At 37.3% G+C, this 19,287-nt stretch overlaps 1 protein-coding gene across 1 annotated transcript; it reads left to right on the top strand.

The window, feature by feature from the left end:
* Window positions 1–297: 297 nt before the first annotated feature.
* CCDC110 (coiled-coil domain containing 110) lies at window positions 298–14,015 on the top strand (the record flags this gene model as incomplete). Its single annotated transcript, XM_081269725.1, has 7 exons — window positions 298–413; window positions 715–819; window positions 8,931–8,986; window positions 9,274–9,339; window positions 10,615–10,725; window positions 11,518–13,645; window positions 13,966–14,015. Exons 1-7 carry the CDS (start codon window positions 404–406, stop codon window positions 14,013–14,015), a joined length of 2,526 nt encoding a protein of 841 aa, XP_081125851.1. The 5' UTR covers window positions 298–403.
* Between the last annotated feature and the right edge of the window lie 5,272 nt (window positions 14,016–19,287).

The following is a 19,287-nucleotide window of genomic DNA, read 5'->3' on the forward strand; positions in this document are numbered from 1 at the left end:
GCGTGGCAGAAGCAAAAAAGGTGAACATCTGTCCTCAAATGTCCCCCTTTCTTCATACAGCTTTGGTCCAACAGGTGCTGTCTGAAGTCAGCGTATGATCAAAACCAAGTGCTGATCAGCAGGAAGGAGGCGGGAGAAAACGCGCAAGTGGGATTGAACCATGGATTTGGGAAAGAGGAGCAAAGGAGAGGTCCTTCCCACCTCGCAGATGTCCTGGGCACCGCTGGGTGGGAAAGTGTCTGAAGAGCCAGAGCAAGACCCACTTCCGCTCGAGGCAAAGGGGTGGGGGTGGGGCGCCGCCTCCCGGTCACCCAGTTACTAGGCAACGGGATGCCCCAGCGTGAAGCCACTGAGGGGAATGCGTGGGGCTCGGCAGTTGGTGGAGAGATCTTGAGCAGCAGAAATGAGCCCCGGTAAGAACGGGGCCAGGGGGCTGCTCCTCCCTGGGAAGTGGAGGGTAAAGCAGAGCGCAGCTGGGTCGCTTCACCCCTAAGCCGCAGGGATTTCCCCGGCCGTCTGGAGCGCGGATCTTCTTAACCAGCCACTCCTCCCCGGCTCAGTCCCAGAAAAGCACCCACTTCCCTCCCCGCTGCCGCTGCGTGGCGGCAGCGCGCCCTCCGGTGGCCGCAGGGGGCATGGACCACCTGGCTGGGGCTCCTGGGCAGCTCCACTCCTCCCAACAGGAACCAAAGACCTTGCTGGGTTCTGTTACAGAAAAGCACACTGAGGAAGAGGACGCGGTCGACTCCGTTCTCCTTTCAGCGTCCAAGATCCTAAATGCCTCAGAGGGGTTAAAGGAAATTGGTGGCAGTGAAACAGGTAAAATCTTCCAGGCCAAGTTGCTCCTATGGCAATGATGCTGCTTCGGTACTGCATACAGACTACGGGCACATTGCCCAAGTCCACTGGCCAGAGGGATGCACTTAGTAACTATTATGATACTAATGATAGCCACATACCACTCTAACCACGTAAATGTATCCATTAATTCGATCCTCACAACAGTCCTATGAAACAGGTACTATCCATCATCCCCACTTTTCAGAGAGGTTAACTAACTCCCCAAGGTCACACAGGTAGCAAAGGATAGAGTCAGAATTCAGCAGGTTGTCTCTAGAATACAGGTCTTAACCAATACTCTACTATACTTCATCTTTAGATGGCAAGTATTGAGGTTTTTTTGGACAGACACTAAAAAGATACTTCTTTTCTAAGAAAACTACTTTTCACAGTAAATATTTGTGGACTACAGATTATTGTACGGGGAGGATGTTTGAACAAAAGCAAGTGGCTACAATTTTCAAACTTTGCATGAACAGAGAATAAGATTGTGTAAATATCCAGGTAAGGAACCTGAGGACACTGAAGCTGGAGTCTCATTTCCTTGAGAGAAGCCCCCAGTGATTATGCACCTGTGGCTAGTGTTCAGGGGGACATGCCAGGGAAGGAGCAGAACACTTGAGCAGAGGCAGTACCTAGACAAACCAAGTGGGGACCCAGTTGCTGTGCATCATATAGATATCCAGAAGCAGAAAAGTGTTCAAATAGAAGCTTGAAATGGGAACAAGATTTCTGCAATTTCACAAATCCAGAACCTTCACAAATGCCTCGGCAAGGTCCCTGAAAGAAGAGGCCAGAACAGCCGCACCTCAGTAGACGAAAGACAACTGGACACTCAGTCACCACCAAAATGAGAAATATCAAGTGGAGGCCAGCAGGACCAGTCTCCTCTCTGCTCTTTGGCCCACCCTCCTCCATCCATGAGACTCTGGCTTCCTTGGAGAACTGTGAGGGGTAAAAGGGACAGGAGAGAAAGAGTCCTCCTCACAAAAAAAAACTTAAAACACTAAACTGGCCCAGTATTTTACCTCCAAGAGAGTACTTAAGATTGAAGAGATTGGGATACTTCAATTTGGCAAGACCATGTGCTGTCTAGGGCGCTGGAGAAAGATGCCAATATTTATAGAAAATGAAGTTACTTATAAAATAACACAAATACTTGTTTACAAGTTACAGTCTCTCTTGCGAGAGCATAGTGTTTACAAGTACAGGATATAGCACAGGACAGGTACTCAGTAAATGCTAGGTATATCAAATCAGGTACTGCCAAGGATGGCTGGATTTGCTACAACTGAAGGCACGTTAGGGGGTGTGACTTTGAACCCTCTTTCTGTTCTGTCTACCCTTCACTGTCACCAAGTGATCCTTCTGATTACTAACCAACAAAATATTTACCTGATTTGCCTAAATAGTGCTAATTATTCATGAAAATAAGAACAACAACGAGTTCACATAATTAGCCTTTGATTCATTGAAATGAGTATATAAGAGATACTCTTGAACTTCAGGATGACCAACATTTTTTTTTCTAGGACCTCTGTCCTACCCAAGTCTTCATTCATTTTGTTTGTCTACCAAACAAATATTTCTGAGCACTGCTGTGTATCCAGGGCTGTTCTATCTATTGGGATCCAAGAGTGAACACCATATGTAAGATCCCTGCTCATATGAAGCTTACCTCCTTAGTAGGGAGAACAGACAGACACAGGATATTGTGTGCAAGATGGCAGTAAATCTATGGAGAAAAGTAAGGCAGAGAAGGAGGTGTGGAGCATGTGCAATGTCACAGGTGGGTGGGAAATGTGCAATTTTAAATAGGGCAGGTGATAGGAGAAAACACCTCTCAGCAGGTCACATCTGATCGAGGTCTAGAGGAGGTAAAGAAGCAATCACTGCAGAGTTTTAGGGAAAGAGCCAGCAACTGCCATAACCTGAGTCCAGAGAATGTCAGGACCATGTGTTGTCCAGGGCGCTGAAGAAAGATTGAGCTTTGTTGAGCATTGATGACATATCGTGTGCTGGATATAAAGGCTCTACCAACAAACTTGCCTAGATTATCCCCTCACCTTGTTTGTGGCAAAGCCAGGACTCAAATCCAGGCAACCCAACTCCATAGTTCATCTCTCTCATAGTTGTGCAGAATGTGCCACAACTCATGGGCCTCTTACAACAAGTACTTGAATCATCGTAGCAAACCTAGTATTTGAACCTGAGAGTTACAAATCTTTAAAGCTGAGAGTCATTGCCATGTTTCATTTTTAAAACTCATTTGCTTCCCTTAATTGGTTGGCCAGAGGTATGGCCCTAATACCTCCCACAAACACTCAATATGATATAACTTTCTGCAGCCTTATAATAAATCCCTTAATATTCACATTATATCTCAAGTCACTCCACTGATCTTTTTTTTTTTTTTACTTTTGACACTTAAATATGAGATAGCTAGAGAATTTAAGTTGAATATAATATGAATATTTCTTACATAGTCCATAGACAACAAGCTTCTTGAGGGATGGGACCTATCTTCCTCCTCATCTAAATGCCTCCCAATAGCATATGTTCAGCAGGAACTTAATAGTGACATGTGATTATGTGCTATGATAATGTCTATCTGATTCTTTGATAGTGTCTGTGTTGCTCTTTATTTCTGAATTTTAAATTACCTTTCCTTTGAGAATAAGTAGCAGCCAAAGACTCATAAGAAAAACAAAGGGTATTTTAATAGCTTTAAAAATAGGTGAATCCAACTTTCAGCCTACTCTCTGCCTGTAGTGAATCATCTGGACATTGCTAGAGAAAAACACTCATTTTTGAGTCATAACATAAATCTAAAAGGAGCATTCAGTGCTATTTGGCAAACTTACTTTATTGCCCCCAACAAATTCTTTTTCAAACCTCTCTCTGTCCAAGATAGTCATTGCACTCCTCTTGTTCTCAAATCCCCAATTCCTTTCCACCACCTTGCAACTCATAACACAGTCCTATGCTATGTGAGGAGAGTAGAAGCAATAAGACCAAAACTCCCTCACCCTCCACCTTCACCTTGCTTACCTACCTCCATGGGTACCCGTATGCTCCGCCTTCCCCCTGCTTCAATGAAAGAACTGTAACTACTTAAAGACTGATTCATCAGGATCCCATCTCTTCTGGAATTCTAAAGTACTTAGCTGAATTAAGTTGCTGAATAATGAACCACTAAAACAAGAAACAACACCGCCCCCCCCCAAAAAAAGCTGAATCATGAAATTATAAAAATCCTTCTAGACTTTCAGTGAGAGATTTTAGAGTGAAGAAAGATGACAGATCTTCCTTCCTTGGTGCCAAAAGAAATGAACTAAAAAGTGCTAGAAAACGAGCAAAAATTTCACTAGCAGCACCTGAAGAAGGAAGGGGGCACACTCCCTTAGGTCACAAGATCAGAAAGTGGAGGCCAAAATTAAAAACAGAAGGTCCAGGCAAGCCAAACCATTTCCTGGCTCCTGATTCTGCCTGATTTGTAGAAGCAATAAAGCAAGTCAAAATCCTGAGAATACTCTTGAACATCCCCAACCCATATGTGAATGAAAAAAGAGAAAACACCTGTACCTTTCTATAGGTTAGGACTCATATGTGTAGAGTATAGCAACTTCTAGAAACAGATGAGTATACCTGAGTACAGGAATTTACTGTAAGAAATGCAGAGGTTCTGGGTGGTTCTGCCACTAGCCCATGGAATGGTTCTAGGGGATTTTAAAGAGGCCCATCCTCTTCTGAGTGGATGCACACCCACCCACCCGGGTGCTGGTTAGTTGAGTAGAAAGAGCATGGGATGGATTTGAGCCCCACACAGCCTTTTGGCCAGGAGCCCTTGTCCAATAAACAACCTTCACAATCCTACATGGCAACCCCAGTTCCAGGGCTCTGAATTGAGAGAATGAGCCAAGTCAGCAGAGTATTTCCTCAAGGAAGGTGCATCCTACCACTAAATTTCTAACCAAAGTCTCAGGGAATACCACCAAAAGTATTACCAAAGAGACCACATCCTCCAACAAAGCCTGTCAATACTGTTGATTTTTCCTTCTGCAGACAGCTACACTCAATTTTTACCCTGGCCCTGAATCTATAGCTCAGAGGGATAGACTAATGGGGGCTCATGGAAGGATGTAAAAAAATAAAAATAAAATAAAAATCTAAAATACTATTCAAAAAAAAACCAAATTCTGAACAGAATTTTCAAGGTCAAGTTAAACATGAGCCATATGACAAGAAGCAGCATGGTAACTATGTAATTGTACCGTGGCCAAAAAATGAAGAGATGGAGGATAGAAAATATAGAGAGAAGCAATGTATAAACCCCATTGTGTTTTCTTAAGAATCTTTTCTTTACTATATCACTTCACTGAGTCTATAGGTTTCTTTTGAACCCTTATTTCCTTGGTTTTAGCAAAAGGAATCCTATATTTAGCTTTGAACTTGTAAGTTCTTCTAATAGAAGAGGGCGGGTATTGTTGCAGGAAGGAGATGTAATTTTGAACAGCAACACCATTAAGAATAAAGAGGAAGGCTAAAATTATTTTCAAGAATAATATCCTATCTTTGGTATTTAAATAGTTTTATGAGTATTATGGTTACAGAACAGAATGTAAGCATCATGAAACTTCACTATGAAAATAACAAACAGCAAATATTATGAAAAGTGGGGGTAGATGTGGAAGGAATTATAATGCTAGCTTTCTCATTTTTCTTGGGAGGAAGTAAATCAACACTGATTCACAACAGAAATATATGTTTTAAAAACATGATGATTCTGATCTCTTATTCTTCTTCATGATATATTTTCTCTTTCTTTCTTTCTTTGAAACATTTTTCTTAACTGACACATAGTAACTATTTGTTTATGAGGGTACAGTGTGGCATTTCAATGTATATATATATATATATATATGTGTGTGTGTGTGTGTGTGTGTGTGTGTGTGTGTGTATAAAATTTGTAATGATCACCTCAGGGTGATTGGCATATCCATCTCTTCAGTAGCGTGTGTAATATGACCCCAGAGCCCAATGAAGGATAAGTACCCCAAATTGACAATATTAGTTCTGGGTGGTGGAATTCCAGATAATATCTTCTTTTTGATTTGCATGACCTATTTGAATTCATTAGAAGAAGATATCTGAGTGAATAAAAAACTTCGAGATGCTTTCCTGCCTCCATCCCAGCCTTACATCAGTTTTTTTTTTCTTCTTCTTCTTCTTTTTTTTTTTTTTGCCATTTTATTCCCAGTTAGATGCAAAGCTAAGCAACATCCTGGTAAACACACTGGCCCTCTCTGCCTTTGACTGAGGTGGCATTCTGCAATTGGTCATACACATCTCCAGGCTCCCAACCAGTTTTGCCCTATCAGTGATGAAGGCCAAGTGACAAAGGAGTTTACAACCAGTTTCTACAACACCTAGCAGACTACCAATCCAAAAGAGGCCTCTTAATTAGGCACAGTGGTACATGCCCATAATCCCAGAGGCTCAGGAGGCTTAGGCAGGAGGATCACAGGTTTGAAGCCAGCCTCAGCAACTTAGCAAGATTGTAAGCAACCTAGTGGGACCCTGTCTCAAAATAAAAAGGGCCAGGGATATAAATCAGTGGTTAATGACTCTGGGTACAAATCCATGATACAAAAAAAAGAAGAAGAAGGAGGAGGAGGAGGAGGAGGAGGAGGAGGAGGAGGAGGAGGAGGAGGAGAAAAAGAAGAGGAGGAGGAGGAGGAGGTGGAGGAGGGGGAAGAAGAAGAAGAAGAAGAAGAAGAAGAAGAAGAAGAAGAAGAGGAGGAGGAGGAGGAGGAGGAGGAGGAGGAGGAGGAGGAGGAGGAGGAGGAGGAGGAGGAGGAGGAGGAGGAAGGAGGAGGAGGAGGAGGAGGAGGAGGAGAAGAGGAGGAGGAAGAAGAAGAAGAGGAAGAGGAAGAAGAAGAAGAGAAGAAGAGGAAGAGGAAGAGGAAGAAGAAGAGAGGAAGAGGAAGAGGAAGAGGAAGAGGAAGAGGAAGAGGAAGAGGAAGAGGAAGAAGAAGAAGAAGAAGAAGAAGAAGAAGAAGAAGAAGAAGAAGAAGAAGAACAACTCTTTCAAAGCCCTTATGTAAGGGCAGAACTTGTTGGGCTAGAATTAGCCTAGAAGACCGTTCAATCTTAACTCTAATTTCATTCAGTTCTTTTCACTTCTTTAATTTAAAAAAAGAATTAACGCAAGTTGCCTAACATATGAACAAAGAGGGATATATGTAAGGAAATTTGCACATATCACATAGTCTCTCCCCTGTTGCATATCTATAATCTATCTTCCAGGAAATGTTGGGTATGTGATAACTATTCTCTATCGTCAAGAGAAGCTTGAGCACTTTTGTCTACTCTGTGTTGGTATTGGAAGCACCAAGGAAAAGAGAACTCAAACACTGGATACAACTACATTTGAGTCACAAAGCAAAGACAGGTGCAAGATAATTTTCTGCAAAAGCTACTGAACTCCAATGGCCAGTAGGTCATCGTTGGTACCCAATGTAGGACAACTGGTCTGCACACACCCCTCCTGTGCTGTAGCAGAATGCCCCACTTCAGGGAGATGGTAGTGTATTGGTCAGTTTTCATAAAATGCACACGCTTGAGTCTCACCCATGGCCCATGTGGATAGTGGAATTTGGGTTTCCTCTATGTGTTGTGGGCTGGCTGCAAAATAAAGTTAAGAAAAGAAGGTGGCGAAAAAACCCACATGACACTGAAAGTAATTTTGAAAAGCGAGGGCAGGATGGTTCTTTGACCTTAAGGGTTGGGCTACCACACTGGAAAGAGAGAGTGAGAGCCCACATTTGCTTTATCATATGGGGCAAACTTCAAAGGTTTTTCTATAGAATGTTCTGCCAAATAAGCTAGGCAGTGGGCTGTCCAGCTCCAAATGGGTTACGCCCAACTCCAGAGCTACAAGATGGGTCTCCCTAGCCAAGGGAAGGCAGAGGTCAGTGCATTGAGCAATCCATTAAATGGGAGGAGCCACAAAATAGCTTGAAATACCAAACCTGTGAAGATGTTCAAATAGCTCAGGGGAAACTCCCCACACTTGAGCAGAATGCCTGGGTTCGATTCTCAGCACCACATACCAACAAAGATGTTGTGTCCGCCGAGAACTAAAAAATAAATATTAAAAATTCTCTCTCTCTCTCTACTCTCTCACTCTCTCTAAAAAAAAAAAAAAAAAAAAAAAAAAAAAAAAAAAAAAGAAATACACACTGAGTCTAAAATGGGAAAATGTGTCAGGAGCTGTGGTGTATGCCTGTAATCCCATTGATTCCAAAGGTTAAGGCAGAAGGATCACAAGTTCAAGGTCAGGCTTAAGCACTTTAGGGAGACTCTCAGCAAGGGATCAAAGCTGTCTCAAAATAAAAAAAAAAAAATTAAAAAGAACTGGGTATGTAACTCAGTGGTAAAGCATCCCTGGTTTCAGTTCCCAAGTAAATAAGTAAAATGGGGGGGAAATATTTCCACACAAGGTGATACGTTTAACATAAACTGTGAGCACTCTGTTCGTAAGGAAGTTCTTACGTGGCTGAGAGGGGACCAAAGGACTGTGCACATTGAACTGCCTTTCCCAACAGAAGGAACATGTGGATCTTTCTAGTACTTTGCTTAATAACAAGGCTCATAGTATGTTGTTAATTCAACCTGTTCTGCATTAAAAGGGGGAAAAAGTCACATTACAATTTTATTAAACTGAGAACTAATACAGTATCCTGCCAAGTCTCCCATGACATGAGGATTATTAGTTTGTTTTTTTTTTTCACAAAAGAAATGTAGTTTGTATCTCAGAATCAAGGATATTTGAGCTTTTAAGATTTGTCAAGTTAGGTGCCGCAAAGCAGTGGTTTATTATAAAAGTAAAACCATAATACTCAAGTGGGTATTTTAAGTCAAATGAAAATTACTTCTTAAATTTGTGATTACCATAATGTCAATGTTAAATATTCTTATTATCTCATTGTCTTCCTATCCAAGAAAGTTAGGAATTTGCTATTTTTATTTATTGAGAAATAAAATTTAAAAATTAAACCACATTTTTTTTCAAATTTACTTCTCAGAATATGGCTGCATATCAGAATCTGAAAACCAAATCCAACCACAGTCAGCATTGAAAGTGAGTCTATTTCATTTTATTAGCTCCAAAATCCTATGCAAAGGCTGATCTTGTCTGGAATAAATATTTCCCAAATGCTTGTTGGTTCTTCCACTTTGTCCTCACAAAAATCTTTATGAAAGAGCTCTGGAGAGTCAGCAAAATGACTAAGAATGTGAATCACCTGACTCTTATATGATGCTTTCTGATAATGGTAACATTAGGGGATATAAAAATCAGAACAATCTAAGATTATGTTTAGCAGCCTAAAAATATTCAATTTAATACTTTGTTTAATTTCATTATAGGTCCTTCAGCATCAGTTAGAATCATTTCAGGCTCTGCGAATACAGACTTTGCAGAATGTTAGCATGGTATGGTTCTTTTCATCTCTTTATAGGATATATTGTGACTTAACATTTATCTTCCCATCTCCTAACTACAACTACTAGCCAGTGGATAAAATGATGTAGAATTTAACATATCAGAAGCCATGACATAGTTCAAGCTCAAAATTGTTTTGAGGAAACTACATTCTCTCTTTTATACTTATTATCTGGATATAAGGCAAAAAGAAAAAGCATTAGCTGAGTTCTAAAGTGCTATTTATACACAGTCAACAAATAGGGACCCTCATTGAAAGGTTTAAAAATATAAGTCAAACTGGCTTAGCGGGGGAAACATACTCTATTACCTAAAATAACCAAAAATCCTAGAAATAGCTCACTTCAAGATGGCTTCATGTATATGATCAAGATTCATGAGGTTGGGGTTGTGGCTCAGTGGTAGAGCACTTGCCTACCATGCATGAGGCACTGGGTTTGATTCTCAGAACCACATAAAAAGAATATATTGAATCCATCTACAGCTAAAAATATTTTTTAAAAAATTCATGTTATCAGGAACAAGTCTCACTCCATATCTTGCTTTCCAGGAGTGAATTCTCAGACTTGATATGGTGGCAAAGGGATGCTAGGAGCTCTGAGACTTTATTCTTCCAGATCAGAGTGGAAAAGAGAAGAAAGCCATGCTTGTTCTCTCCCTTAACGGCTTATACACCCAGTGTTCTTGTGCTAAGAGGAATTGCAGGGAAATGGAAGAGAAGACAAAACTCTTCTGCAGAGTGATAGAATAGTTCTGTTCTGTTCTGATGACAGAGATCAAAGATCTCATATTTACTAAATTATGTAAAAAAATCAAACACCTAAAATTATTTTAATATAGTTCATAAAATGTTACTGATTCACTAAGTTATCTTTCTGATTTTGTTATTAGGAAAGATAAAAATCAGAACAATCCAATTTAATTTAATTTTCTTAAAGCCTCCTTTAATGATACATATTTACAATAAAGTAAGCACACTTAATTTTATATTCTCTGTGATGGAAAGAATTTTTATGTATAGAAAATGAAAAAATATGGGCTGGGGCTGGGGCTCAGTGGTAGAGCGCTCACCTAGTATGCACGAGGCACTGGGTTCCATCCTCAGCACCACATAAATATAAAATAAAGACATTGTATCCACCTAAAACTTAAAAATAAATATTTTTTAAATGTAAAAATATCTTTCAATTGTAATATCTATTATTCCTATACATTTATAAGTTTATGAATCTGAAATTCTAACATTCTCAATTTATCTTTTACAGGTACAGTCTGAAATCAGTGAGATACTGAACAAAAGTATTATTGAAGTAGAAACCCCACAATTTGGCTCAGAAAAAAATCTAGCATTCAGTACACACACTGAAAAGAATTCGGTAAGTTATTTATACAGATCATTCCTACATTCAGGTGCTTCAAAATGTTACTACTACTAGTTTACCTTCAGCTTTACATTCTCCCCCTCTTCACAGGAAGAACTGACTGTCAGAGATGAAAATAAGGAAGTTTCTATCCTGAAGACCTTAAAAGACGTACGTTTACTTCTCTACTTCTGCAGTTTTCCTATTCCTTTTGGAGTCTGTGAGGGATGTTTGAGTTAGTCCAGATACTGAAAGATTTCCAAGTAAATTAAAATACAAGGCAGTTTGTATAGCCTCTCCATGCACTTAGGATTGACCCAGTCTGAACTCCCTAGAGCAACAGCTAATCAGGGTGACCCTCACTGTGTCCATACTGATTTGAAATCACATTTTTTCAGGATAGTCATAACTCTAAAATGACCTAAAACTAGGAATGCAAGCAGAAGTGGAAATATTTGCTTTCCTGAAACTCTCACTTGACCTATCTATGACCTCCTCCACCTATTTTTGATGTTCTGTTGATGGATGTTAAATTTCTATTTCTGAAATTGAGGGGTTAGTCCATGTATCTCATCCCCTCAGGAAATACGTGCAAATTCTAAACAAATTGAGGAGATCAGAATCACAGGTTAAATGTTGTTAAATTTTGTGGAAAATAAACCATACCTGTTAGGCTTTTTTGCTGTATAAAAGTAGATACCATATTTATTTTGGTTATATGAATAAATCATCCACAAATTATTATCTTAATTTCTTGATCATATGGCAAATGACAGTACATTCATAGTGTGCTTTTAATGTCAACAGCCTATAGAGAAGCCAGAAGAAATCTTTTCTATGGAAAAAATTCATCATTTTGAGGATTCCATGATTCATCCTTCAATGGATGAAAAATTCAGTAGCAATAATGTTAACAGTCTCTCTCAAAGTATAAATATTCCATCCCAGATGCAGTTCAAGGACATATTAACTCTTGAGAACTTGAGAACTCCAACAGATAATTCAGCTTCAAACATAATAATTATGAACCCTTCAGAAAATTCTGACATATTGAAGAATTATAATAATCAGTACAGTTTTCTACCTAAAATATCTCAAAATGTGATATCTCAAGCAGATACAGGTATTCTGGATAAATCCAAAATGGACATGCCTTTTCTGAAGCATGGGTTTTGTGAAAATTTGGATGATATTTGCTACTCGATTAAGCAAATGAAGGAAGAGCTTCAAAAGTCACATGATAGGGAACTGGCACTTACAAGTGAACTTCAAACCTTAAAAACCAACCCAAATATTCAAAGAAATGGGAACTATGACCTGTTCCCCATTCACAAGGAAAAAATTGACTTCACTAAGGAGGAAAGCATAGAAAGTAACTTAAATGAAGATATAAAATCAAAGAGAATTTCAGAATTAGAGGCATTAGTAAGCAAGTTACTCCCACTCAGGGAAACAATGTCAAAATTCCATGTGAATTTTTGTAGGAAATGTAAAAAATTATCGAAGAGTGAAATACACAGGGGAAAAAATAATGAGAAAAACAATAAAGACATTCCTATCAACGGCAAGCATATTACAGATTTAAAATTCCATTCCCGAGTTCCAAGACATACACTGTCATTCCTTGACCAAACAAAACATGAAATAAAAGACAAAGAAGGGAAACCATTTATAGTAAAACACGGATCAGTAATAGCTGAAAATGAGAAAACATCTAAAGTCAATTCTGTCACTGAGCAGTGTGTTGCAAAAATTCAGTACTTACAGAATTACCTAAAAGAATCTATGCAGATACAGAAAAAAGTATCAGAACTGGAAAACGAAAATCTAACCCTGAAGACCAAAATAAAGCCTCTAGTCTTTACCACACAATCTCTGATACAGAAAATTGAAAGCCACGAAAAGCAACTAAAGAATTTGGTTGAAGAAAAAAACAATATTCAGTCCAAGTTAATTAAAGCAGAAGACGACAGCAAAGAATGTCTTAAAGAATTGAAGAAAATAATTAGCAAATATAATGTTCTCCAAGGCCAAAACAAAATGCTTGAGGAAAAAAATAGTCAGCTTGCTTTGGAGAAGCAACAAATGTTGGATGCATTCGATCAGCTAAAAAGTAAGGAACACAAAATTCAGAACGATATGGCCCTTGTCAGTAGTGAAAATAACAGAATGAATATAGAAATGGAAGCAATGAAAACAAATATTCTCTTGATACATGATGAAAAAGACATTCTGGAGAAAAAAACATACCAGCTCCTCCAAGACAAAAGTTCACTTGAAAATGAGCTAAAAGAAAACCAGCTGGAGATCCTACAGCTAAAAGAGAAGGAAAGACTGGCAAAAAATGAGCAAGAGTCACTTCTTCAAATCTTAGAAACGATTAAAAATGAAAAACTGAACCTTGAAACAATATTACAAGACGCTACTACTGCTAGACAAATGATGGAAAGAAAAATTGAGACTCTTCAAACTTACCAAAATGCTTCAGAAGAGAGTTTTCTGAAAGAAATTAAAAATGCAAAATCAGAAGCAAATATTTATAAAAACAGCTTGTCAGAAATCAGCAAGGAATGCGAAATGTTATCAAAAATGGTAGTGGAAATTAAGACAGATAATCAAATTCTGAAAGAAGAACTAAAGAAACATAGTCAAGAAAATATGAATTTTGAAAACAGCCTCAGTCGACTTACAGAAGACAAAATGCTCTTAGAAAACTATGTAAGAAGTATAGAAAATGAAAGGAACACCTTGGAATTTGAGATGCGGAATCTTCAGCGAGAATATTTGAGTTTAAGTGATAAAATTTCTAGTCAGCATCATGACCTAACAAAAATGACTCACATTTCAAGAAGAGAGAAATTCCATTTTGACGACTATAATACTTATGAAGACACTTCTAATCCTAGGAGTAGGCCTTTAGCTCATGATTTGAAAGGTATGTATGTTGTGGTAGATTAGTAGAGACGTGTCAAGAGTCTTATAGCCTATTGGGCACTAACCAGAATACAGAAATAAGAAGGAAACTTTAAGATGAATACCATTTAGTTTTGTAGCATTCATAACCAATTTACTATATAATGGAATTATTGGGGGATTCTGTGTTTTAAATGAAATTCATATTTTATTTATATTACTCATATACATTGAATATGCAAAAAGAATCTTTGGGCAGGGAGCAAGAGTTTTAAAATTATTATTCTGAAGTATATTAAGCATTCCCATTTTAAAAAAATAAATACTCTTTTTTTTTTCCAGGAATTCCAAGTAAACTGTATCAAATGTTTCCATCCAAAATATGTAAATAAATTTCCAAAACTCAATGTTTCAAATACTTTTGTCCAAGTACTTTTTCCCACAGCATAATCTTAAATTCATTTTAACATAGGATTATAATTACCTTTTAATTGATTAAACTAGTTTTTAAAATCAGAATTTGTCAAGAACTGTGAATAAACTGAGATTTTACCCAATTAGTAAGCAAATGTTAGCCTGCCACAATTTTATGGAATCTAGTAAAAGACATGAAACTCCTGGATCAGAGATAAAGAAAGGTTTGTTACAATGATAGCAGTAGATAGAGTATTGACATTTTTGCATCATTTCTCCAAGGCTTAATTCCTGAAGAGAACTACAAAGTGGGCTGCATTATAGAAGAGAAACCCTGAGTTTATGGAAGTCAAACATTTAATAGTGTGCAGTAAGCTCTTTGCTCTAAATGGAAACACTATTTTATTGAGAATAAGATTCCTAACTTGTCTCCAAAGGAAACACAAGCTGTATCTTCCAAAGCTATGAGCAAAATTGTCCTTTGCTCCAGAGGACAGCACTCATTATTCTTGTCTATAAGCTACACAATTCCTTGTTGAATTTTGTCAAATGTTTTTTATGCATGGTTTTCCCCCTTTAATTTATTAAAGGGTAAATTAAATTAATTTTGAAGTATTACATCAACCTTGCATTCCTGGATAAAGCGCCACTGGGTCACTTTATATTATTCTTTTAATGTATACTCCTGGATTTGTTTTGATAATGTTAATCATTTTGTTAAGAATTTCTACTTCTGTATAGGATATTGGTTTGTTACATTATTTTTTGCAAGAATTAGTGTGGAATTGATATTATTGATATGCAATATTATTTCTTCCTTATTACATAATAGAATTCACCAGAGGGTCTGAATTTTTCTAAATGCAAAGGTTCCAAATTGCAAAATGAATTTTACTAATTGACATACAACTATTCAGGTTTTCTATTTCTCTTTATATTTTGAAAAATTGGACATTCTGAAGAATTTGTACATTTAAGTTCTTAAGTGTAGTGGCATGAAGTTGTTAGTAATAGTCCATATGTTTTTAATGTCCAGAGGACCTGTGACAATATACTCTTAATTTCTGACACAGATAATTTGGGGTTCTCCTTTTTTCAAATTTCTTTTTCCTTTATCAGTCTTGCTAGAGCTATATCAATGTCATTGCTCTTTTGTGGATACCAGCTTCTTGTTTCATTAACTTTTTTCTCTGTTGATTTTTTTATCCCATTGATTTCTGTTCCTCGTTTATCCATTTCCTTCTGATTATTTTGGTATTAATTTGTTCTTTCTTTAGTTTCTTAAGGTGGAAGATTAGGTATGTGGTTTGAAACCCTCGTCTTTATCTACTCTGTACGTTTAAAGCTATAACTTTCAAGCACCACTTTAGCTGCACCACACTAATGTTTTTTCATTTAGTTCAAAATATTTCCTCTTTTATTAGTTATTGTTTTTGATCTAGCTGAATATTTAGAAGCAACTTGCTTAATTCCAAATATTTGGAGATTTTCAGATATTTTACTGTTACTGATGCAGAAATTATGTATGATCACAGAGCATACTACACATAATTTGGTTGTTTTGATTCGGGAAGACTTATTTTATTGCCCAGAATATGGTCTATCCTGGTTAATGATTAATGTAAACTTGAAAAGAATGTATATTCTGCTTTTATTGAATGGAGTGTTCAGTAAATGTAACTCAGTAGAGGTGGTTCCAGTGTTGAAAAAATCTGCATCTTTACTGATCTTCTGTCTACTTGTTCAATTACTGATAGAGAAATAGGAAAATGGTTTTTCTCATTCTATCAATTTTTGTTTCATGTGTTTTAAAGTCCTTGATGTGTGCATGCACATTTAGCACTATTCTATCTTATTGGTGAACTGTTCCCTTTATTATGAAATAACCCTCTTTATCCCTGGTGATACTCCTTGTTCCAAAATCTTTGACTGATACTACTCTAGTCCCTCTAGTTGTTGTTAGTGTTTATATAGCATTATATGTTTTTCTATCCTTTTTATTTTGTAATGCTGAATTGGAAGGAAAAACTTTTAATAATTAAACAGTATATACCATCAAAAATTGACTACTAAACACTGAAAGTTAAATGTAAACTCAAATAACTGAGAAAAGAACTAATGATGAGCAGTATACCCTTTTAAACACAGATCTAAGATTAAAGAATAATAAGAATTATAATTACAAAGTAGTGTATCATTTAAAAAACATTGGCAAAATAGAACAAAGCAAATATAAGTGAACAGTTAGGTACACCCTTTTACTTTTATTTAACCTGTCTTTTTGTCTGTTGTGTTTACTGCTACATCTCAGTGCCCAGAAACATGCCTGGAACTTTTGTTAATAATAAATGAAAAAGTTGCCACTGTGCTAGAGAGTATCCGATAAAGCTTGGATATTCACTTGGTAGGAATGTTATGAAGACTTTTAAGCATCAAGAAGTTTAAATGAGACAACATTTTAGGTCTTTTCCTAACTGATGTGTAATGACCCCACATTTCTTTGTGAAGTTTTTTATGGTTTTCTGGCTATTTCCCATAGGTTTCTAACCAGTGTCCTTAATAAGATATGGGACAGCACAAACTGGCAAAAGACCTTTTCAGTCAACTTGTGCTCTATACTTGATCTCCTAGAAGTAAATAATCTCCACCTTACTCTATTCTCTAATTCTGATAAAGCCTGCCCAGTGAATATCATACATTTAAGAATTATTCTTTCTATGGAAAACTGGTAAACTAGGGTACAAAATGGAATCATAAATTGATGGAAAGCAGGCAGAATGCCTGGTTTTGTTTTTGTTGGTTGTGCTATGTTGGACAATATACTTGACATCTGTTTGCCTCCATTTTTAATTTGTTAAATGAAGATTAAATAATAAATATAAACAATATGTAATCATATGGGGTGGTGTCGTGACACAAGGCTAAACCAGTCAGGATCATTCCAGGTGAACTGAGCTGGCACACAGAGACAGAGAAATACCTTTTCCTTTGGGTTCTGGGATGGCTCCTCTGACCCAGTTCCCACAAAGGAAGCAAGGTAGGCAAGAAAAAGAAAGAGCACAAAGGGAACCCGGTTTTATTGGGGAGACACCATTCAAATGAGGCAAGGGGTAGGATTACAAAGGAACAGGTGAGTGCAACTCAACCCACCAGATGACACCTACTCCTGAAGCCATGCCTCATTGTCTCAGTGGAGATAAAGCCCAAGTTATTGCAGGACTTAAAGGACTTAAGGGCATGTATTTCCAGAGCAGCTCCCAACAGGATAGTACTTGACACATAATAAACATTTTATAAGCATTTTTGTATTTTAAATGAATTAATATTTTTTAAATCAGTTATAACTAATAAAAATTCAAATTAGCAAATACAACTTATTTACAACAAACTACTTGATGGATGGATTCTCCCTGTGACCTACCTGCAAGGCCAGTGAACAGTGCTCTGAAACATGAGCCATGAGCAGATTGAAAATATAGAGAGAATAAAAAATAGAAATAAAGAAAAAAAAGGCAAAGACACGAAAAATAGATGTAGTGGGCCAGTTGGTGAGAGTGTCCTAAAGGGATCTAAGCAACAAGAGCAGGGGCTCCGTGTGTTAATTTTATAGGTCTTAAACATCAAAGGGATTCACTGTGAAAAGGCTTCTTGAGGTGAACAGGAAGATGTTGTGAGCAGAACAGTTTAATTGGGAGTTTATCAGTTTGCACTCATCTACTTCTGGGCTGCCAGGATTAGAATTCAAGGCTTTTGAACTAGTAAATTCCATGACAAACACAGAATTCTATCAACAGGAGTTATTTACAAATGGGTGTTTGCCTCCTTGCCAAAGGATTCCCAAGAGAGGAATCTCACTGTCCAGGGTTACATAGTTAAAAGCAATGATTCAGTCCCAGCTCCCGAAAATGGATAATAATGATTAGTCTTTTAAAAAATGTGTGTGTGTGTTGTATAGCCAGGGAAATATTTTTAATTTGGTCTTTGTGATAATCTTCTAGGTAGATTATGAGCAAAGAGTCTCCGGAGGTTAAATAATTTGCTTCAATATACATAGCTAGTAATAGGTTGGACCTGGTTTATTATTCTTAATGTATGCTGCATACATTTTAATATAAAAAGAACAAAAAAGTCTCTAAAGACTCATAAATAAGTCTCTAGAATCTCCAAAGAAACAGGATAAGATTTCCAGAAATGGGTTATGTCACTGCTTAACTTTTTCTCTAGTTCCCTTAGAAGTGTCTTGACACTCTCATTTCTTTTGAATTAAGTTTTTCTTCCATGATCAAATTAACATCCACAATCTTTGTTTAGATTCTGAGCCTTGAACAAATACAATTAGATGATCTGTAGCAGAAATTAATGGCTGTCTAAGCAAGATTTTTCTTCCCTTTTTCACTGTTGGTGGACACAGAATATTCAAGTCACATAGGCTTCTTTTGGGAAAGCAGATACCTTGATGTCGAAGTCTTCAAGAGATAGGATGCCAGTGACTCTTACCTGCTCATGCCTGAGTTCTTGAACAATAAAGCTGCTTCACGGGAAACTATTTCATGCTGTATCTTTTTATTTCCAAAGCTTAAAAAAAAAAAAAAAAACAACAAACGATTTTGTAAGAAAACAATCAGCCAGGTGCACTCCTGGCACATGCCTATAATCCCAGTGATTCTGAAGGCTGAGGAAGGATTGCAAGTTCAGGACCAGCCTGAGCAACTTTGTAAGGCCCTAAGAAATTTAGTGAGACCCTGTCTCAAAAATGAAATATTTACAAAAACGGGTGGGGGATGTGGCTCAGGGATTAAGCCCTAAAACAAAACAATGGGCAGCCTTGTTTGCACCCCTTTAATCGAATGCATGCTCCTCTCCTGACTCCCAAAAATCTTAAATTTGTTTACATGTTTTATGATTCCTGTTACTGGTTTCTGCATCCACTTTTCTGAAAATCAATACAGTGATGTAAACCCTAGATGAAGTCTGCCACTGTCATACTATTAATCATACTTTTCAGTAAGGTTATGAGTGTTCCCATCTATGAATATATTATGTAAACCATGCATTGCTTTAAAAAGACACACTTTTAATAAAAATTAATTGCAGTTAACAAAGGATAGAGTTAAAATGGGCAATTACATAGATATTCATAAAGTCTACATATATATGCTACAATCTCAAAAGAATATATAAAACTCAGTAGTATTTATCAATATAGAACTATAAATTTGATTCAGTTATGTGCTGAAAAATTAATAAAGC

This window comes from Spermophilus citellus (assembly GCF_964194105.1).
Source record: "Spermophilus citellus genome assembly, chromosome: 16".
Lineage (NCBI taxonomy): Eukaryota > Metazoa > Chordata > Mammalia > Rodentia > Sciuridae > Spermophilus > Spermophilus citellus.